Genomic DNA, 23,339 nt, shown 5'->3' on the forward strand with positions numbered 1-23,339 from the left:
ATCATTATATTATTCCCACAGATTGAGGATGCCTGCATCTGTCAAGCAAAACCAGTCAAAATAAAACAAATAATACACAATCAGTGTCTGTGTTCAGTACGTTATTTATCATATTTAACATTTACTACTCATTACAAAAATTTTTGTTCATGTGGTATCATTTAATAATATAATATGTCTTTTTCTGTGTGTGGTGTGTGACTGGCTCCATACAAGGAGAATGCCTTTGCCATAAAATTATAGTTTCCCTATTGCAGTATTAAAATTTTTACAAGCCCAAACAAGAAAATAAATGTATACACAGTAGCGAATGCTGTATCTCTGATTTTGATGCACAGTTGTTAGGATAAATGTAGTAGTGTTCTTCTCAGTGGCAATCTGAATAATTAATGACTGCAGGTATAATGTTTTTCGTAATGATTAACACAAGATGACCTGGGATGAAATTCATAAGTAACCAATTGCTGACATAAAATTTAATTTATTCCATTGTAAATTCATATCATTATCTTAAAATATCTTTCTACATAAGATAATCAGAAAGTAGGTTAAATAGCCACATAAAAGAATGTGAGAATTAAAAGAGTCTTTTGAAAAAGGGGAAATGTTATTGTTGGCAAGAATAAGTTAAAATCTTGCAATAGCGGCACTCTACAAGAACCACTCAAAATTACTAAGAAAAGTTACGAAAAAAGCAGGGAACATTCACATCATGTCAGAAATCAGTAATTCTGATGCCAGTCTGTGTGGAATGTAGCAAAACAAGAAAGAGGACAATGGGCCACAGAACAGGGTAATTTCATTGTTTGTTCAAATGGAAGGCCTGTAAATGATCAATCACAGGATAAATGATCAGTCACAGGTAACAGACATGTTTAATAATCATGTGTTAAATGTAGCACAAAAAATAGGGATATGCAGTTCAGGAGAAAAAAAGAAAAGTTTGTTAAAAAAGTGATTCACGTAAAATCAATTAAATGTATGTCTCAGCCACGTCTCGTTCTGAAATTAAGTCACATATTCTCTCAAAAATAAAAGCTCATCTGGATTTGATAGAGTACTGAAGCAATGTTCTCATATAATGAATGCAGTCTCTTCTGAAATATGTTATGCATCACTCACACGGGATATTTCCCCAGAGATATTAAGATATGCTATTGTTATACCCCTTTAAATGAACATGATAGGAGAGATTCCTCAGTAAATTACAGATTGGATTTCAAGAGAGTTACTGAACAGAGAATCATATTTACATGTTCGTAAGAATTAAATAGTGAAATAACACCGCCTGTTATTTTCTGCGACCTATCTAAGGCATCTGACTCTGTTAATCACAATATTCTCCCGGATAAACTGAGGTTACATGGAATCGACGGTATAGCCAACAAAGGAATAATGTCATATCTAATCAAAACAATGCAGAAAGTTGTACAATTCAGTCAATGAAAGCACGGCTGATTCTTCTGAAAGTGGAGAAATCATTTATGTGATAGTGTAGGGCTCAGTCTGGTTGATTACTGTATCGCATACCTGTCAACTATCTTCTGTCAAATGTAAAACAAGGAAAATAATTTCTTTTTACAAAAGGCACTAGTACTGTAATCAGTCCACACATACGTACAGCAATGTAAGAAATGTTAAACAATGTTTTTAAAAGTGTCATTGGTTTTCTGTAAATGGTCCCACTCTCAATTTTAAAAAGATGCGTCTTATTCAGTTCTGCACATATAGAGGTACTACACCAATGATATATGCAACACATGTTGAGGAATAATAACTAGAGTGGAAACGACTTAGTTCAGTTGCATTTGCACTTCGAATCATTGCATCTCTTGGGGAGAGACAAGTCAGTAACTTCATGTATTTTACAATTTTGCAATCAATAATGTTATCTTGGACAGTGTTCTGAGGTAATTCATCTTTAAGAAAAAATCTTCAAAAGGAACAATGATGCACATAATTACAATACTAGAAGAAAAAATTACAATCATTATTCCACCTTAAGGTAGTCTTTAGCAGATAAAGGGGTGCACTGTGCTGCCACCAAAATTTAAAATGTGTGACAGAACAGCAATGTTAAACTTGAAAACAAATGGAGAAAGTTTCTTGCTGGCAGCTCCTCCTGATCCATAGAAGCTTTTTTGTGTGGGAATTATTGATTCACATCTGTACTTTAAAAAATAAAATCGAATAACATCTCTAAATGGTTGCTATGGTGCAATATTTGCATATGAATGTTTTGCATGAATTTAAAATTACTCATTCCACAAGTTGTGATCCATTTATACTGAGGCCAACTATGTAGTGTTCTGACCTGGTATAGTTTCAAACTTGTTTTGGACTTGGTTTCTTGGGTTGGATGTTAAGGAAGCCGCGTGCAGGTTTGCCTTTTACAGCACAAGAAAGTGGGTGCTCTGCAGAGGCTGTGAAATATTCAGTTCCGATTGCGGCTCCCCTGACAGCTGGCGGCACAGAAAACCAACTGACAGCTACGACATACATGAAACAATGCTTGCGTACAATACGCATGACACTTCACTGCACCGACGGAAAGTGCACTTTGTTGCCGCAGCAGCCCCTAGGCAAAAGTGGAGCACTGTCCAGGTAATAAGCTGGGAAGTGCACATTCCATCCTGATCTCATTGTGTGAGGTGACAGTGGTACTGCAACTGTCAGAGATGGTTCTGCGAGCTTCGGAGGCGGTTCTGTGACTCTTGGAAGTGGTTCTGCAGCAGAGGTAGGCGGTGCCAGTGTTTGAGCAGGAAGTTGCAGTCATGGACGGTTATAAGTGGGTTCCTCATGTGGAGTGTCAGCTGGTTTCACTCTATCAAATGACACTGCAGATGATTTTCCATTTAGTGTTCACCTTGTTGTTGCAAAATCTTTTGTGGGCCATTGTGCGGCAGTTGTAGTGCAGCTCTGATGCCGTCTGTTTGGAGCATGATGTGAGTGCAGGATGGTAAGTGACAATCTGCTTAGATAGCAGGAATGCCATGACTCGAAACTGGGAGAGGCCAATTTGATTTGATTTTAATAGGGAAGCTAAAACAGCTTAGACCTAACCCACCACTACCCGCACCAACTAAGTTTATTGTGCGGTATCGCTCCCTGTACGTGGGGTGTTTGAAAAGTCTGTGCAAAAATGAAAACTACTTAAGTGTTTGGGGTAAACCTTTTTTATTTTTCAACATAGTCTCCTTTTAGACTTATACATTTCACACCTTTGCCATCACAAGTTTGCCCCATACTTTCTGATCTACACTTTGTAGTGGAGCCAGTCTGGTGCTAAGGCGTAGTACTTCATTCAAAACATTCTCAGAATATTGTAATTTTCTTGTCCTCTCATCTGCTACAGACAAAAAATTATGTCCCCAAACATGTTAACACATTTATTACTGCTGTAAATTTATTCTCATACTGCTGTTTGCCATGAGGTTCCATTCTCTCCAGTGACCTGGCTATATTCATACAGAAGTCGCCTGGATGTTCCATATTGCATCTTCTACATTCTGTTTATGTTCATTAAGGTATTTGCACTTGGTTTAATCTACTTAATCTAAATTGTTGCAACAATTCCATTAATGATTCATTGATACCTTCCTCAATCATGTATATTGTATTTCGGCTCAACATATACTAACATATACTACCATATACTAGTGTTTAACCAGTGTCAGTGCTCTTTGTCATATGTACTCTTACACAGTCATTTACAAAAAAATATCAATACTTTTCTCTTTCTATTACATCCAACACTTAAAATCAGTGCAACTCACCAGATCGATAAGTAATTGTTGGAGCCTGCACTCGAACATTAGGCTGCAATGCAGTAATACAGGCAGCTGCTGCAGTGGGAGGTGACAGTGGCAGCGAAGACACCTGCTTTCAACGGAAGCAGCAGTGATGGTGGATGTAGTTGTGATAGGATAGCAATGGCAGCATCAGAGGCTACGACAGTGCACGTGGTAGTGACGACGTCAGGTGCAAACATTGTCTTCCTGCTTTCTTGTGCTTTATCCTTTCTACTCATTGTCCTAGTTAACAGCCACATGTGTAGTAATGCATTGATATGTAGTCCTGTCACAGAACAGATCCCACTTATGTGATATTCTGACCTGGTGTAATTTCAAACTTATGGTTTTGACTTCGTTTCTTGGCTTGGATGTTATGTTAAGATCATGTAGGTTCACCTTTTTCAGTACGACAGGGCAAAATTTGGAGAGAGAAATGCAGGCAGGGCAGAAATTAAAAAAAAAAAAAAATTATATAACCTCCCTCCTATCCCCCCCCCCCTCCAAGAGAGGGGGGGGGGGGAGGGGGGAATCTACAGTAAACTTGCCTGAAGAAGAAAGATTTCCTCTTATGTGGTATTTAAAGCAGCTGTCATCACTCTTCTCTCAAAAAAATAATCTTGAAGAAATTTCAGCAGGCATTGCAGCCTAGAATAAACCTCTAGTCGTCCACAGAGGTGTATTACAAAACATCAAACTCAAATAACCCTAATATTGCACTGCTGCTGAAGTCAACATAAATATTTATTTCATGCCAATTGCACAAAGGATGTACAAGGGGTGGACAAAATGTGGAAACACTAAAAGCACAGCATAACACATTATCATGCCTGATACAATATAGGAAACTCAGTGGCGCTCAAATAGCTTCTAGTCATCTCAGTGCATATAAATACAAATCCTGTACGGCTTTCATGGGAAAATATTACCATTCTTCCCACAAAATGGTGACAAGTTCACTTAACGATGATGGAGATGGATATTGACCAGGCATTCTCCTCTCCAAAGTAGAAGACATCAGTGATATTGAGATCTGGTGACTGTGTGGCAGGCTAGATGACAGTTCATCCTTGTGCTCACTAAACCCTGGGCAGTGTGAGCTGTGTGAATAGGAAACCTATTGTCTTGAAACACAGCCCATGTTCAAATTCACTTAGCTCTGAATACCGCACTCACAACTGCACAGAACACTGCTCTGATTATGACTGACACTTTCAATACCTTGAGGACATTACATGGGTGCTGTTCATTGTTAAATACGACAGTGCAACCTGCAACTTTGGCCAGGATCTGCATTTATATTCAATCTTGCATTTCTTGTGGTGTTTCCATAATTTGGCCCAACCCCCTATTTTCACCAGTGGTGTGACACAGACTGATTTTCTTATTGAGTGACAAAAAGAAAATTTGCCAAACAATTAACAATTTTACATTAAATAATAGCTTGCATGAATTCTATTGAAGACGCGAGTGCCACGTAGTCGCGACAGTCATGGGCTCGCTATGTCAGGTGGTCAGATATAAGTGGTTTGGTGCACTCCAGCAATGCATTGTATATTGCCCTCATTCTCCTGAGATATGAAACAGAAATGTGATGGGTGCTTCTGAGGTAACATATACGTAAACAAATCCAATAATGAAGACAACAGTACACATGCTATCCGGTCCATAAAAGCATCCCCAACTAGACAGAGAGATGAACCATACATTCAGTCAGCTATGAGAGTAAGCTGGTGTCTGCATAAATATTGGACACTGTACACGCCATTATAATTAATCCTACAAATGATCCTTGGAACATTAAACAAGCAAATTAACTAACTAAGAATGGAAGACCTTGACAAGATCACAGAACATGCCCACTGGGTAATTTTTGTGCCAAATTCTACATCTACTGAGATTGGTGGGAGATAGTATATTGATTTTTCTGGAATGTCTACCTTACAGAAGCCAAACTGAACTGCTGTTAAAAAGATTAGTGTCAGAACGGTAGTTCGGTATAATGTTGGCTATCACTCCTTTTATAAATTGGTGTTACTAATGCTTATTTCAGACTTTAGGAATTACACAGTGACTTATTTTATTTAATTATTACGAAGGTAACTCGTAGGGACACTATCAAGTCAGCACATTGTTTTATTACAATGGTTGAAATGCCATAATAACAAGAAGAGTAATTGCTGTACATTGGCCTTATGATTTTTGTGATATCTCTGACTAGCTAACTTGCCAAAATTTGATGTCCTTTGATGTAGAATACAATTCCTGAGTCTCAGTAAATTTAATGGTGCTGCAATCAGTTATCAGTTTTTATCTCTTAGTTTTTAACTATTGTTAAGAAGAATTCATTGAGGTTAGTGGGGACTGATTGCAAACTAACATCACATATCAATACTACTTTCATCTGGGAGTTTGAGTATCATTTGCCATACTTAATTTATTCATTCCATGCTTCATAACACTCCAAATTATCTGTGCTTTGTTCTTAAAATTTTGAATTTTTTCTGCATATTCCATGTTTTCTGCCCTTTTTTTAGGCTTCTGGACCTCAAATCAGTAAAAACGGAATCCTTGTAGGATCACTTTATTGTCCATCTGTCTGTCTGTCCAATTGTAAAAAACTTTTTTTTCTCAGGAACTGGTTGGCAAATCATGTTGAAATTTCAACAGTGTAGGGAAAGATAGACTGCTACTTACTGTAACCAAAAGAAATGGCCATTTACGTCACATATTTTGATACTCTCAGAATGACTCATTAAAACCTATAGGATACTTGTCGTTGATGTAAAATTATGAAATTCTGCAAGAAGTAAGGTTTTACAATACAAGAATGGAAAAAATCAGAAAAGTGTTAATCTGTAAGTATACCCCACCAGAAAGATATTTTTTTTTGGTCCTGTGTCAGACTTGAAATTGAAATATTCGCGGAAGTCTTGGAAACCCTGGGACCAATTTCTTTCCAGTATGAATGTTGACAACAGGCAAAAATTGTCAAGATTCTAAATTTCCAGAATGATGAACTGTCTTTATACATAATTATATTTGTATGGAACCATCAGTGTGTTAGTCCTACATGCACCTGGCCAATTTTTTTGACATGGTGAATGTTTATGAAATACTGCTTGTAGTGCACCAATCCCAAAGCAAGCAGGTGTTGACAGATGTAAAATTACCGAACTATCAGTTTACTAAGTCACAGCTGCAAAATACTAACATGAATTTTTTACAGACGAATGGAAAACCTGTTAGAAGCTGACCTCGGGGAAGATCAGTTTGGATTCCATAGAAATGTTGGAACACATATGGCAATACTGACCCTATGACTTATCTTAGAAGATAGGTTAAGGAAAGGCAAACCCATGTTTCTAGAATTTGTGGACTTAGAGAAAGCTCTTGACAATGTTGACTGGAATACTCTCTTTCAAATTCTGAAGGTGGCAGGGGTAAAATACAGGGAGTGAAAGGCTATTTACAATTTGTACAGAAACCAGATGGCAGTTCTAAAAGTCGAGGGGCATGAAAGGGAAGCAGTGGTTGGGAAAGGAGTGAGACAGGGTTGTAGCCTATCCCCGATGTTATTCAATCTATATATTGAGCAAGCAGTAAAGGAAACAAAAGAAAAATTCGGAGTAGGACTTAAAATCCACGGAGAAGAAATAAAAACTTTGAGGTTCACCGATGACGTTGTAATTCTGTCAGAGATGGCAAATGACCTGGAAGAGCAGTTGAACAGAATGGACATTGTCTTGAAAGGAGGATATAAGATGAACATCAACAATAGCAAAGTGAGGATAATGGAATGTGGTCGAATTAAATCAGGCGATGCTGAGGAAATTAGATTAGGAAATGAGACACTTGAAGTAGTAAAGGAGTTTTGCTATTTGGGGAGCAAAATAACTGATGATGGTCGAAGTAGAGAGGATATAAAATGTAGACTGGCAATGGTAAGGAAAACGTTTCTGAACAAGAGAAATTTGTTAACATCGAGTGTAGATTTAAATGTCAGGAATTCGTTTCTGAAAGTATTTGAGTTGAGTGTAGCCACGTATGGAAGTGAAACATGGAAGATAAATAGTTTAGACAAGAAGAGAATAGAAGCTTTCAAAATGTGGTGCTACAGAAAAACACCTGAAGATTAGATGGCTAGACCACTTGAACTACTGAGAAGGTATTGAATAGAATTGGGGAGAAGAGAAATTTGTGGCACAACTTGACTAGAAGAAAGGATTAGTTGGTAGGACATGTTCTGAGGCATCAAGGGATCACCAGTTTAGTATTGGAGGGCAGCATGGAGGGTAAAAATCATAGAGGGGCACCAAAAACTGAATACACCAAGCAGATTCAGAAGGATGTAGGTTGCAGTAGGTACTGGGAGATGAAGAAGCTTGCACAGGAGTAACATGGAGAGCTGCATCAAACCAGTCTCTGGACTGAAGACCAAAACAACAACAGTGCACCTTTGAGTCTTGGTAAGAGCTAGCCCTCAGTGTTAAATAAAGGTCTCTTTTTCCACGGGCACATGAGACTTTGATCCCAAATGTTATACATGTATTATTTTCTTATACCCTGCAATGAAACTTGGGTTCAGTGTGTTGTAGAAATATTTTTAGTAATCGAATTTTCATTTGTTATATGTCTGTAGTAAAGTTTTTACCTTAATTTGTGCTATAAATTCTCTCTGAATGGTGTATCTGAATACGTATTTGTGATTATGTGAAACTACTTTCACCTCTTTAGATAAACCTGATTATTGGGGCGGCTTCATTGCTGCTATTTAACCATCAAGGGCAGAAACACTAGGACATTAGAAATAAATTTGCTAGTCTTGTTGCCCTGTGTTCTTCTGTACTTGTTGGAAATGTTATAGTGTGGAACAAACCAAAGATGGACATAAGTAGCTCTGTTAGTCGGGGTGTCGATTCTCCTGTAAAATGTGGATTTCTCAAGAAATTTACATTTTACCTGGTAAAATCTGCGTAATCTCAGGGAATTTCAGGATATTCTGTGTTTTTATTCTAGCATTGGAATTTTTTTTTATTGAGTCTTTATAAATCACAAATTTTAAACTACCTAATATTTCAAAGTTTGTTAATTATGTGAATATTATTTCATATAAATTATCAGTGTTTAAAAACTGTGATGTTCTCAGCCAAGAGGAAAGAGAAAAGTTGTTGTTGTGTAATAACCCCGCTCCCCAATCCCCCTCTCCGCTAATCATTAGTTATCAGGAACTTCTTATTTTGCATCAGAACAAAACTTTGTTTTTCTGAATGTTTTCTGGCCTCAATATTTATATTTCTGGATGTCAGCAGCCATTTCATTTCTCAAAAAAGGAAAGTAAATAAGCTCTGTGTCCAGGTCCTGGTGGCCCAAGAGATTTTGACCAGCTGCTGTGTCATCCTCTCCCATCCAGTGTCATTCAGATGCAGTATTCCACTATTTGAGGGGCATGTTGTCAGCATAGCACTCTTCCAGCCATGTTGCTGACTTACCAGACCTTGGAACCTCTACTTCTCATCAAGTGGCTCCTCAGATGGCATCGCAAGGCTGATTGCAACCCGTATGTCCTTCCATCAAGGAAAAATCCTTGGCAGTACCTGGAATCGAACTTGGGTCCTCTGCACGGTAGCCATCTAAGCTGAGAACTCAGCTATGGAGCTGGACTATTTATTTTTATAAAAAAACTCCTCCTCCTTGTTAAAATCTGTGCTATTGTATATATCTTTCATCTTTCTTCATTACCTGCTCTGCTCCAGAAACAAAATATTTACCAACCTCTTCAAGAGTCTCTAGATCAAATTTGACATTTAACTGTCCAGCGTGTCTGCCTACGCAAACCATTACTTTTTTGTTTGTTTATATTTGCTGTAACTGTCATATAACTTATTCTATTTCATTAACCACTCAACTCGAATTCGTATTCACTTTCGGCAGCTGGTACTGTGTACTCAGCAAACCATATCACGCAGCCTTTCTGTCCATGACAAACAACATGACAAACATTGATGTAATTCATCAATATATAAATTAAATATCAGTGATGAAAATGAGCAATGCTGCCACATACCTTTCCTCTCCCCATTGCACCCCCTTCAGATTTAGTGGTAAGAGGGCCCAAGGGACAAACCATCAAAAAGTGAACATAGATTAAGCATGAAAACAGGAAGACAATGTACTGAACTGAACTGATCTACAAGCTAAGCTGCAACCATGATGCTGCATTCTATGTGGCCATGACAACCAAAAAGCTATCTGTCCTCGTGAATGGGCACCAACAAACTGTGGCCAAGAAACAGCTGGACCACCCTGTTGCGTAGCATGCCATCCAACACAGCGTTCTTCATTTCAGTGACTGCTTCACAGCCTGTGCCATATGGATGCTTCCCACCAACACCAGCTTTTCCGAATTGCACAGGTGGGAACTCTCCCTGCAATATAGTCTACATTCCTGTAATCCTCCTTGCCACAACCTTAGTCATTTTCTTTACCCATCTAGCCCCTTCCCTGTTCCCTGTATTCCACCAACGCACCAAGCCCTTTTACTTCTCTCCTTTTCCGCTGTCCCCCCCTTCCCCACCTCTCCACCGCCCTGTGTTTAACCTCCCGACTACACATAGCTGCCCTACCCTCTTCCACCTTGTTCCTGTGTGCTCTCCAGCAGCACATCACCATCCCCCACCCCTACTCATGCTATCCCTCCCCCTCCCCATTGCAGACTCCTCCTTACCCCCATCCAGTTGCCTCTCCCATCATGCACTGCTGCTGCTGCTCGTAGTGCGGCTTCAGCTGCCAGAGACTGGTCATTTTTGTGTGAGTTGCGTGTGTGTGTGTGTGTGTGTGTGTGTGTGTGTAGGCAGTCTTTTTGTCTTGGCTCAGTATCTCTGCTATATGTTGAGTAGCGACTATCCTTTTTATAATATTGTTACATTTCATCCAGGATTTTCCATTGTCTAATTGCTAGAAAGTAGCGTTTGTAAAAGGAAAGTTTGGGAAGGAGTTTGTTTCAAAGAATGAGCACGGGTTCAAAAGTGTTTGTGGCTATGCACCATCAAGGATGAAAATAACCAGCCACAATGTGCAAAGAATATAAACAACTATCAGAAAGCAACTGAAGTGGCACAACGGTAATATTTTGATAACAATCCCACCCCATCTACCCTTTTACTATTTACTATCCATATTTACAGAATGATTATGACTAGGCAATGGGAGACTGAAGGATTTTACCTAGTAACTCCACTTCTTATAAAGCATGGGAACACAGCCTTTCATAGGATGCAACATTTCGTTTAGATGGTGTTCAGCCACCTGTGAAGACATATAGAGTCCTCTAAAAGAGCCCAGCTAAGTAGTTCAAATGTCGAGCATTCATGAAGTTTTAAGAGTAATGTGATGGGGCCTAACAACTCACAATATTTTACAGTCAATCCAGTAATAAGCCTGCACAAATTTCCCAATCGCTTGGACATGACCTGTGTCAGACATGGCATATGAATTTTGTCATCTTAAAGATTGTCTCCAAGAGCACCAATACCAATTATCTTCCTATGGATGTTATTTCTTGTGTCTGCTTTCAGCCTTGTGTTATTAGAATGTTGCTTGTCTGTCAAGATCTTATCGTACGTGACTCCTAAATAGTTTGGATATAGTGTAGCAGACACTGAGTTTACGATGTACCTGTCTTTGATTAATATAAAAATATAAATACATAGCTGTTTCAAACCTATGTAACCTCCTGTACACCATCTGAAGATGGGCCCGGAACGGTTCAAAAATCGGTTCATGGAATAAATAACTATTTAAAAAAAGTGACTGGTTGCAGTTTTATTTATTTACGTTGAATAAACAGCCACAGGTTCTGAAACATCCATCATTGATAAGCTTAATATAGAAAATGCACAGTTGGGTTTTAACTGGGTTTAGGTGAAGTTGTCCTGTCAAGTAAGCTCAAGATTTTAATACTCTACTAGGAACACAGACAGACACTGCCAAAAATTATCCACTTTTTGGTGACTGTGACATTACCCAATGTTTACTGCCGTTGTAGTTGCTCTTCCAAACAGTAGTCCAAATGAGCGAACCAGGTGCATCTTCACCTGCGGTTACTCATCCTGTAGGTGCTTGCACTAAGCACAGCTCTGTTTTAAAAAGGATAACTCAATGTAGTCATATGGTCAAGCCGCACACATCTACTTTCATGCCCTGTAGCTCATTCACAGCAAATAACACACTGTTACTGTAATCCTGCAGTCAAATAGCCAATCTATGTGCTGGAATTGCAAATTAATAAAATATACAGAAAGACATGCAACTTTACTGTATGATTAAATGATGATGGCGTCCTCTTGGGTAAAATATTCTGGAGGTAAAATAGTCCCCCATTCGGATCTCCGGGCGGGGACTACTCAAGAGGACGTCGTTATCAGGAGAAAGAAAACTGGCATTCTACGGATCGGAGCGTGGAATGTCAGATCCCTTAATCGGGCAGGTAGGTTAGAAAATTTAAAAAGGGAAATGGATAGGTTAAAGTTAGATATAGTGGGAATTAGTGAAGTTCGGTGGCAGGAGGAACAAGACTTTTGGTCAGGTGATTACAGGGTTATAAATACAAAATCAAATAGGGGTAATGCAGGAGTAGGTTTAATAATGAATAAAAAAATAGGAGTGCGGGTTAGCTACTACAAACAGCATAGTGAACGCATTATTGTGGCCAAGATAGACACAAAGCCCATGCCTGCTACAGTAGTAAAAGTTTATATGCCAACTAGCTCTGCAAATTATGAAGAAATTGATGAAATGTATGACGAGATAAAAGAAATTATTCAGGTAGTGAAGGGAGACAAAAATTTAATAGTCATGGGTGACTGGAATTCGTCAGTAGGAAAAGGGAGAGAAGGAAACATAGTAGGTGAATATGGATTGGGGGGAAGAAATGAAAGAGGAAGCCGCCTTGTAGAATTTTGCACAGAGCATAACTTAATCATAGCTAACATTTGGTTCAAGAATCATGAAAGAAGGTTGTATACCTGGAAGAATCCTGGAGATACTAAAAGGTATCAGATAGATTACATAATGGTAAGACAGAGATTTAGGAACCAGGTTTTAAATTGTAAGACATTTCCAGGGGCAGATGTGGATTCTGACCACAATCTATTGGTTATGAACTGCAGATTGAAACCGAAGAAACTGCAAAAAGGCGGGAATTTAAGGAGATGGGACCTGGATAAACTGAAAGAACCAGAGATTGTACAGAGTTTCAGGGAGAGCATAAGGGAACAATTGACAGGAATGGGGGAAAGAAATACAGTAGAAGAAGAATGGGTAGCTCTAAGGGATGAAGTAGTGAAGGCAGCAGAGGATCAAGTAGGTAAAAAGACGAGGGCTAATAGAAATCCTTGGGTAACAGAAGAAATATTGAATTTAATTGATGAAAGGAGAAAATATAAAAATGCAGTAAATGAAGCAGGCAAGAAGGAATACAAACGTCTCAAAAATGAGATCGACAGGAAGTGCAAAATGGCTAAGCAGGGATGGCTAGAGGACAAATGTAAGGATGTAGAGGCTTGTCTCACCAGGGGTAAGATAGATACTGCCTACAGGAAAATTAAAGAGACCTTTGGAGAGAAGAGAACCACTTGTATGAATATCAAGAGCTCAGATGGCAACCCAGTTCTAAGCACAGAAGGGAAGGCAGAAAGGTGGAAGGAGTATATAGAAGGTTTATACAAGGGCGATGTACTTGAGGACAATATTATGGAAATGGAAGAGGATGTAGATGAAGATGAAATGGGAGATAAGATACTGCGTGAAGAGTTTGACAGAGCACTGAAAGACCTGAGTCGAAACAAGGCCCCGGGAGTAGACAACATTCCATTAGAACTACTGATGGCCTTGGGGGAGAGCCAGTCGTGACAAAACTCTACCATCTGGTGAGCAAGATGTATGAGACAGGCAAAATACCCACAGACTTCAAGAAGAATGTAATAATTCCAATCCCAAAGAAAGCAGGTGTTGACAGATGTGAAAATTACCGAACTATTAGTTTAATAAGCCACAGCTGCAAAATACTAACGCGAATTCTTTACAGACGAATGGAAAAACTGGTAGAAGTGGACCTTGGGGAAGATCAGTTTGGATTCCGTAGAAATGTTGGAACACGTGAGGCAATACTAACCTTACGACTTATCTTAGAAGAAAGATTAAGAAAAGGCAAACCTACGTTTCTAGCATTTGTAGACTTAGAGAAAGCTTTTGACAACATTAACTGGAATACTCTCTTTCAAATTCTGAAGGTGGCAGGGGTAAAATACAGGGAGCGAAAGACTATTTACAATTTGTACAGAAACCAGATGGCAGTTATAAGAGTTGAGGGGCATGAAAGGGAAGCAGTGGTTGGGAAAGGAGTGAGACAGGGTTGTAACCTCTCCCCGATGTTATTCAATCTGTATATTGAGCAAGCAGTAAAGGAAACAAAAGAAAAGTTCGGAGTAGGTATTAAAATTCATGGAGAAGAAGTAAAAACTTTGAGGTTCGCCGATGACATTGTAATTCTGTCAGAGACAGCAAAGGACTTGGAAGAGCAGTTGAACGGAATGGACAGTGTCTTGAAAGGAGGATATAAGATGAACGTCAACAAAAGCAAAACGAGGATAATGGAATGTAGTCAAATTAAATCGGGTGATGCTGAGGGGATTAGATTAGGAAATGAGACACTTAAAGTAGTAAAGGAGTTTTGCTATTTAGGGAGTAAAATAACTGATGATGGTCGAAGTAGAGAGGATATAAAATGTAGACTGGCAATGGCAAGAAAATCGTTTCTGAAGAAGAGAAATTTGTTAACATTGAGTATAGATTTAAGTGTCAGGAAGTCGTTTCTGAAAGTATTTGTATGGAGTGTAGCCATGTATGGAAGTGAAACATGGACGATAACCAGTTTGGACAAGAAGAGAATAGAAGCTTTCGAAATGTGGTGCTACAGAAGAATGCTGCAGATAAGGTGGGTAGATCACGTAACTAATGAGGAGGTATTGAATAGGATTGGGGAGAAGAGTAGTTTGTGGCACAACTTGACTAGAAGAAGGGATCGGTTGGTAGGACATGTTTTGAAGCATCAAGGGATCACAAATTTAGCATTGGAGGGCAGCGTGGAGGGTAAAAATCGTAGAGGGAGACCAAGAGATCAATACACTAAGCAGATTCAGAAGGATGTAGGTTGCAGTAGGTACTGGGAGATGAAGAAGCTTGCACAGGATAGAGTAGCATGGAGAGCTGCATCAAACCAGTCTCAGGACTGAAGACCACACAACAACAACAGAAAGACAAAAGAAGAGATAGAAGAATAATGTAATAAAAGGCTTGTGTTCTAATGTCTGTAATTGATGATAGAGAATTATTCAAAAAAGGACTTTTCAAGTAAATAGGAAGAGGTGCTACAATATTCAGTCAAAATATAGATAGAAATTATCTTTCTCAAATGGAATAAAGTTGCATTGATAGCATTGTGAGAATGGCAGCAAAATCCAAAAACCAAATAGTCATCAAACACTCACAAAAGATACTCCAGCTCAAAATAATTCAGAGTTCAATGTGATCTCACAAATTAAAATACGTGATATGAAGAATAGTAACTCATGCTGTGTCTATTCTCAGTTTGAAAAATCAAGCGGCAAAAGTTGAGAGTCCTACTCTGGAACACATTCAGACCTCTCAAAATAAAAAGTCTCTTCAAAAGTTAGAGTATTATAGCAGCCATTCACCACCAATGAACAATCAACTGTATGACTAAATTGTGCACATCACTCTACACAGGTCTGCCTTCTTCCAGAAATTGCCACAAAGTGTCCCAAATCACTGCCTTGAGCTCTAGCGTCAAGAGTCCTGGTCTCCACTTGATTCCCGTAGTGTTCGGCTATCTCTGCCCTTCCATTGGCTGATGGCTGTCCCCACCAAAAATACATTATTCATAAGCTCTAGAGCCATGATTTAATTGAACATGACCAATTTCCTGCACTAAGCTATTACAACAACATTTAAATAAAAGAAATGTTATAAACATTCAGTTACATTTAGCTCATTTACAAAAATAAGTAGAGTTGGTTTATAAATAAACAAACCAGTATTCTTGCCCATGTCATTCACATGAAATGACTACAGATTATCACTGTATATTATTCAAACAATTATTTGTGTCTTTTTGACAGAGGTGTCTTTTGGTTCTCTTTTCAATTTGGTGTCTGCTAACACACGTGATTGACCACTTTTAAATTAGCACAGTTTTTTAATAGCACTTACAACCAACATTTAAATACTGTTACTGTTACAATAGTAAATCATTAATTAAATAAAAACACAAGTATGAAAAAATATGAGGCATTCATGCTGCATTCATTTGCTGTGCAAATGTGGAGAATGTGATGTTGTAACAAACTTTTGCATAATGCAAAAGATGTTGTGATTCAATATATAAAATAGATACAGATATGTAGCTTTCAGGGATGATAGCTATAGTGCAATGCTGCCTGCTGAGATGACATTTGTTGATATTGCATGAAGTGATTAGAAGTTGTTAATTCAAAGGGTCATTGTGAAAATGTTTATTTGCTGTGAGATATTAACTTCCGTTAGTTTTAAAGACATTGAGATGATATTGTGCCATTGGATGCACTTAATTTTTCTGATACCGCAGATGTATTTAGATTTGCATTAGTATTTGATGTGACTTATTGTCAAATCTCAGAGAGGTGTAACTTGGCCGTCCTTAAGATTGTCTGACAATCCGCCATTTCCTGGAGCATATTTTGCACAAAAGCAATGCGAGCATCAGCCTTTCAAATTCCCAGCTTTGGGTTTTACCCGTTTCTGGCAATGCGTTCGCTGTCTCTGCACCCGGCTGGCAATAACATTCAACTATCCGGGCTGGCTACTGCGCTGCTTGAGCCCTGGGGCTGCTAGCATTCAGCCATGCATTATATTCCACTTACCTTGTAGCAATTCTAGGCAGTTGATTAGCCCACCTAGATACCCGTAACATTGCATGACTAAAATCTCTGTAACCAGATCCCCACTCTGAACTTAATTAGTAAATCCAGTGACCACTGAGATGAGTGTTTAATTTTGTTTTGTGCAATATGCATGTGTTTAGTGGTTATGACAATAGACAGGAGGATTTTGCAGCATCATTATGAGTTGTTAATTGTAGAAATTTCATCAGTCCATATTTGAATGATTGTTGAGATTAGAACAAAAAGCCTCTAGCTTTATTTACATCAAGTAAGAATAATAATCTATTACTTAAAATTTCATTGAAATAGTATTATATTTAAAAAGGTAATACATCTAATCTTTGGAAGGTCTGTTGGATACAAGCCAGGTAGCATCAATAAAAATTTATCTCCACAAAGCGGAAAACATCATAATGATAATGTAGACGAACTAAAAATTCAGTGAAATAAATAAAAAAGGTCATTTTGTAAAAAGTTTTCAGTACCTTTTGTTTAGCATCCCAAGAACATTTTCACACTGCATAGGTGATCAAATGCAAAAAGACTTTGCTTTGTGGTGATTGTAAACTGCAGTTATAATTTGATTTATGTTGTTCCTGACACATAGGTAACATGGAAAACCTAACCAGGAGCAGCAAAATATGGCCACAAATAAATGAAACACTCGTGAAACAAGATGCAATTGGTTCTCATCTGACATTAAAATGTCAGGTACATCCAAGTGAGGAAACAAAGGTGGCCTCAGCAGCAGACTTCAAGGCTGTTCCTGAAGGAGGTTGCAGCCTTCCTTGTGAGGCCGAACTTACTTGTGGCCACAAATGTCAGAGTGTGTGTCATGTAAGGAACAGATTCCATGAAAATTACAAATGCTACTTTCCATGTGAAAGGTAAGACCTTTAAAGCATAATCACAGTTAGTCACAAGTTTTGGGGTACAAGTGCGATTTGAATATAATGCATTATGTTTAACAGTTGTTGAAAGATGCTAGTCTTTGAACATGGTCGTATGGATGCATTCTCTTGTTTTATTTTTGTTTTATTTGTATTATGCAGAAAAGCTAAAAGTTAGGTATACATGCATTAGTTTAGACTGAACTTTCTTTCATGTGAAATCTCCATCACTTAAACTTAAAAAATATACTGATGGAAAAAAAAATCGCAGCACCAAAAAGAAGTCATTTGGCATAAACAGAAGTTGCTATGCATGTTTCTAAGTCTGAAAGATGATGTCTATTAAAATTTCATGTCAGTTGCATAAGAGTGGTACTAGCAATGCCACTATGAGGATGCAAATCAGATTTGCCTTAAATACACACTATAATGGTCATGAGAGTTAGTTACCTTTGACTGAGTGAGGTAGCACAGTGGTTAGCACACTGGACTAACATTCAGGAGGACGATGGTTCAAACCTATGTGCAGCCATGCAGATTTAGGTTTTCCATGATTTCTCCAAATCAAATGCATATGCAAGGATGGTTCCTTTGAAAGAGCTTGACCAGTTTCCTTCCCCATTGTGGAAATATTCTGAGCTCATGCTCCATCTCTAATAACATTAATATTGACAGGACGTTAAACCTAATCTTCCTTCTGTCCTTTAGTTACCTTTGAGATTATATGTGATGAATTGATGTTAATCAAGAATGCTTTTAAGGTGACAAAGACATCATTTTCAGCACCTCACTGAGTTTGAACCAGTTCATGTAATAGGGCTACAGGAAGCTGGCTGTTCCTTCTGCAATATTGCAGAAAGACTTGGCAGGACTGTAGCCACTGTACAGGATTGCAAGCAGCAGTGGTCATGGGAGTGTACAGTCGCAAGAAGACTGAACTTCGGATGGCTACATGGCCCTGAAAAGAAGGGAAAACCATCGTGTTCAGTGTATGGCTCTGGCGCATTGTTCTGCATCTGCTGCAGGAATTTTTTGAGCAGCAGTTGGCACCACAGTGACACAACAAACTGTTACAAATCGGTTACTTTGTGGAGAACTCAAAGACAGATGCCCTGCAGCGTGCATTCCACTGACCCCAAACCACCACCATTTGTGACTTCAGTTCTGTCAAGCGAGTGCTCATTGGAGGACATGATGGAGGTCTTTTGTGTTTTCTGATGAATGCTGGTTCTCCCTTGGTGCCAGTAATGACCGTTTGTTACTTAGGAGGAGGTCAGTTGAGGGCCTGCAACCAACTTCTCTGCATGATAGGCAACCTGGATCTACACCTGGAGTTAAGGTCTGCGATGCGATTTCTTATGACAGCAGGAGCACTCTCATGGGTATCCCACGCACCATGACTGCAAATTTGTACATCAGTCTGGTGGTTTGATCCGTTGTGCTGCCATTCATGAATAGCATTCCAGGGGTGATTTCCAGCATGATAATCCTTACCCACATAGCGCTGTTCTACAGTGTGTCAACATGTTGCCTTGCCTCCTCGATCACAAGATCTGCCTTCAGTTGTGCACATATGGGAAATAATTGAATGACAACTTCAGCGTCATCCACAGTCAGCATTAACTTTTCCTGTATTGACTGACGCAAGTGCAACATGTGTGGCTCTCCATCCCCCAAACTGGCATCCTGCACCTGTAGAACAGAATGCATGCATGTTTACATACTTCCAGTCAACATTCTGGCAGTTACACTGTTTATTAATGTACAAGCATTTCACATTTGCAATGGCTTATCTCGCACATACATTAAGTAACCTGTGATCCTTCAATGTTGATCACTTACATATGTTTCCTAGACAAATATATTCCTGAAATTTCATTACTTTGCCTTAACTGTTTTTCGGTGTTGTCATTTTTTTTTTTTCCCATCAGTGTATGTAATTTTATGAAGTGTTCCTCACCAAAATGCTATATTACCGGTAACAACAGATTGGTATTTTCAACAATGCAATAAACAGAGTCCAAGAATCTGATCAGTTATCTCTTGCAAAGAATAATCTTGCAACTTTATGAGACAGAACCCCTGCTGTCATGTATGGAGTGGAAGTGTGCTATCATTTCAAGTAATCTCAGGAGTAGAATGTCTGTTTCTTGGTTATGTGATAAGCGACACAAATATAAATTTTATACTTAGTTTATTTATTTTGTAATAGAAGTCAGGGGTCAAACGAATATCATAGTTTCATTTGCACACTTCACTTCTTTAACTAAGAACTGCAAGCAGAATGTTATGAAAGAAGGATGATTGTTTAAATGCCTATGTGCATACCATAATTAGTCTAATCTTCTCTTCACAGTCCCTAGAAGAGTGATTGTGGGGGAGATGTATCAGATCATATTTTTCGTTTCTTTTACTTCCAACTGCTTAAAATAAACTGTGACAACTTAAGTCCTATAGGACTCACGATCTGATGGTAATATTGCCCCTATATGACTTTAATATATAGGTATGTGGTACTCCTGTTGAGATAATTAGAATTGTAGTTAGATCAATAAAATTACTTTGAAAGAATTTTTTTCCGTTAGTAACGGTCTTATGGTGCTATTACTTTTACTTATGAGGTACACCAATTCCAATAAATCCTCATTTTACAACTGTTATTTTATATGAAGAATAGGGTATTGATTTCTAGTAACTTCATAAAAAAAAAAAATATTTTTCTTTTGTTATTGTGGAGTTAGCTGCTCTCGTGTTACCTTTGATACTAGATGTTACAGCACAGCCAGTTGCACCATGAAAAACAAAACAAACAACCCTAAGATTTTTGCGTTAAAAATTTCTTTTTTATCGGGCTGCTTTCTTTTAGTTATGTTCATAAAGTTTTTGCTTGACCTTAAATTGTGATCTCTTTAATTAAATTTATCGACTTTCAAAAATTGCAACTTCAGAAATAATCATTACTTTTCCCATATCAAATTAGGGAATACGCTGCTTAGACATGAGTATCTTTTCCAGTTTAAACTTCTACACTGAACATCATGGTGTTTAGTCAAAAGCATCTAATTGTTCCACTGCTTTTTTACTTTCTCTACACTAAACTTACTTGAAAAAGCTTTTCCTTTTCAGGTATTGTACTTATAAAACATGTCTACAGAGAAAATCAAAATTTGCTCCCTTTGATGTCTTCTTGCTATTTACATGGAAGGAGGTAATCTTTTACATTACCAAATTACCAAGCCTGGCTCCAATTTCACATCTTTGGTGTCCAGCAGTGGTCCCAGTTCTCACTAGCAGGTGGCTCTACTATTGCCACAGCTCATCCAGGCTCTGTACCACATATGAAACAGAACAGTTACAACTACAGTTAATATACATTTATAAGATCCAAGGTTATCCTTTCCATAATTGTGCAAAAAAAAAAAAAAAAAAAATTAATCAGTGGCTCAACATTGTATGGGTGGAAATGTACTAACAACACCCACAGATACTAGCCTTACAAAGGGTTACCTTACAGTTGTGGTGTATTTCTAGATTCCTCTCTTAATACTGCTTCTTGTAAATAGGCTTTTGAGGATAGTTGGCATAATTTTTTTTTTTTTAAAGTGTCATGGTTTTCACCATCTAAGTACTACTCTTGTGGGTCAAACAAACCTTTGGTGATTTGTGCTGTCCTTTGTTAGTTTTGCTCGATGTAAGTCCCACACACTTTTCTAGGATGGCTCACACAAAATTTTTTTGCATTGTTACTTGTAGATCCGTCTATTAATATGACTTGCTGATATTGTAGTCATAGGATACCACATTCTTAAATTTTGTGAAGTGCACAATTTCACATTCTGAACATTTAAAACAAATCACCAATATTATCACCAATCAAAACGTGGCAGACAGTACTATATTATAGGGAAGTGCAACAGTTGCAAAAAGCCTGACGCTACTATTAATACAGGGTTATTACAAATGATTGAAGCGATTTCACAGCTCTACAATAACTTTATTATTTGAGATACTTTCACAATGCTTTGCACACACATACAAAAACTCAAAAAGTTTTTTTAGGCATTCACAAGTGTTCGATATGTGCCCCTTTAGTGATTCGGCAAACATCAAGCCGATAATCAAGTTCCTCCCACACTCGGCCCCCCAGGGGGTCCACAACTCTTTCGTGGATACGTGCGTGGCGAGCACGGGGCCCCGAGCCATTGCAGCCTTCTTTCTCTCCCGGGCTGCATTTCCTTTCCCTTCCTCTCCTTTCCCCTCCATACCCCTTTCCCCTCGCCCTCTCCTCTCCCTCTATTGGTGTCCTTGCTTATGTTGGCCCCCGCTATCCTCCTGGTTCTGTTGGTTTTACACTCTGGCTTTGTTGCGTAATCATCTCCTCCTTTTGGCATTCCTTGGTCCCCCTCTGGGGTTTGACCTCCATTCCAAAATTCCTCTTCCGTAGTGTGAGCCATTTGGGGAAGAGCACCTTACCTAGTGTCTCCGACGTTTGCCCTCCTAGTATTTTCCACCTTTTCTTCTACGTCGTTGTCTGATGCTAGGGTGCATAGCCAGCACGGTAGCCAGCCCGTGTGGTGGGGTCGCTATGTACCCTTTTGGTTGAGCCCCCTGAACACACAGGGATCACACTTCTGATACCTGAGCTGTGACCTCCTCATGCATGCCTTGGAGTGGTTGCTCGTCATCCTGGAGCATCGGAACTCCCGGCAATGGCCGCCGTGCCAGACGGCCCTTGCTGTGGCTGGGTGGCGCCCGTGAGGAGAGCCCCTGATCGGAGTGGGTGGTATCAGGGCGGACGCTATGCAGATGAAACGCATAAGGGTCCAAACCTCTGGCCGCTCTTCTGCGGCCGTCTCTCTGCGTGGTACTGATTCCTCAAGTGCTGCTTCTCTTGCCCCTTCGGCCTTCCCTTCCGTGGCTACCCCCTGGGAGGAGGGTCAGGCCCGTCGTCTAGGGGCAAAACCTTTCCCCCGTTATCTAGTTTGCACCAGGACTGATGGAGATACTTTCACCAGTGTCAAACCTTTATTCTTTGTGGAACACATTGAAGACAAGTTCGGCGAAGTGGACTCCCTGAGCAAGATGCGGTCGGGTTCATTACTGATAAAAACTGCTTCGGCTGCCCAATCTGCGGCCCTTCGTGCCTGTACCCATCTTGGCACAATTCCCGTGTCCATTACCCCTCACCAGTCTCTAAATATGGTACAAGGTGTGATTTTTCACAGAGACCTCATCCTTCAAACTGATGAGGAACTTCGGGACAATCTCGGACGGCGGGGTGTTCACTTTGTTCGGCGTGTTCAGAAGGGTCCTAAAGATAATCGTATTGATACTGGTGCCTTTATCCTGGCCTTTGAAGGGGATACCCTTCCTGAGAAAGTTAAGATTATGGTCTATCGCTGTGATGTGAAGCCGTACATCCCACCTCCTATGCGGTGTTTTAAGTGCTTGCGTTTTGGCCACATGTCTTCTCGCTGTACCCAGGACCCTCTCTGTGGTGACTGTGGACGTCCACTCCATGAGGGGAGTCCCTGTGTTCCCCCTCCTGTATGTGTAAATTGTCATGGTAGTCATTCTCCACGTTCAGCAGATTGCCCAGTTTATAAGAAAGAAAAAAAGATACAGGAGTATAAGTCTCTTGATCGTTTAAGCTACAC

General features: G+C 39.2%; 1 protein-coding gene across 1 annotated transcript in view; it reads left to right on the top strand.

Annotated features, from left to right (window-relative positions):
• The window catches only part of LOC126457063 (NFX1-type zinc finger-containing protein 1-like), a 283,116-nt gene that overhangs the window by 149,690 nt on the left and 110,087 nt on the right, over window positions 1-23,339 (top strand). The window contains exon 8 of the mRNA XM_050093061.1: window positions 17,400-17,679. Coding sequence (XP_049949018.1) covers window positions 17,400-17,679 — 280 coding nt within the window. The remainder of the gene's footprint in view (window positions 1-17,399; window positions 17,680-23,339) is intronic.

The sequence above is a fragment of the Schistocerca serialis genome, chromosome 2 (genome assembly GCF_023864345.2).
Source record: "Schistocerca serialis cubense isolate TAMUIC-IGC-003099 chromosome 2, iqSchSeri2.2, whole genome shotgun sequence".
In the NCBI taxonomy this organism is placed as follows: domain Eukaryota; kingdom Metazoa; phylum Arthropoda; class Insecta; order Orthoptera; family Acrididae; genus Schistocerca; species Schistocerca serialis.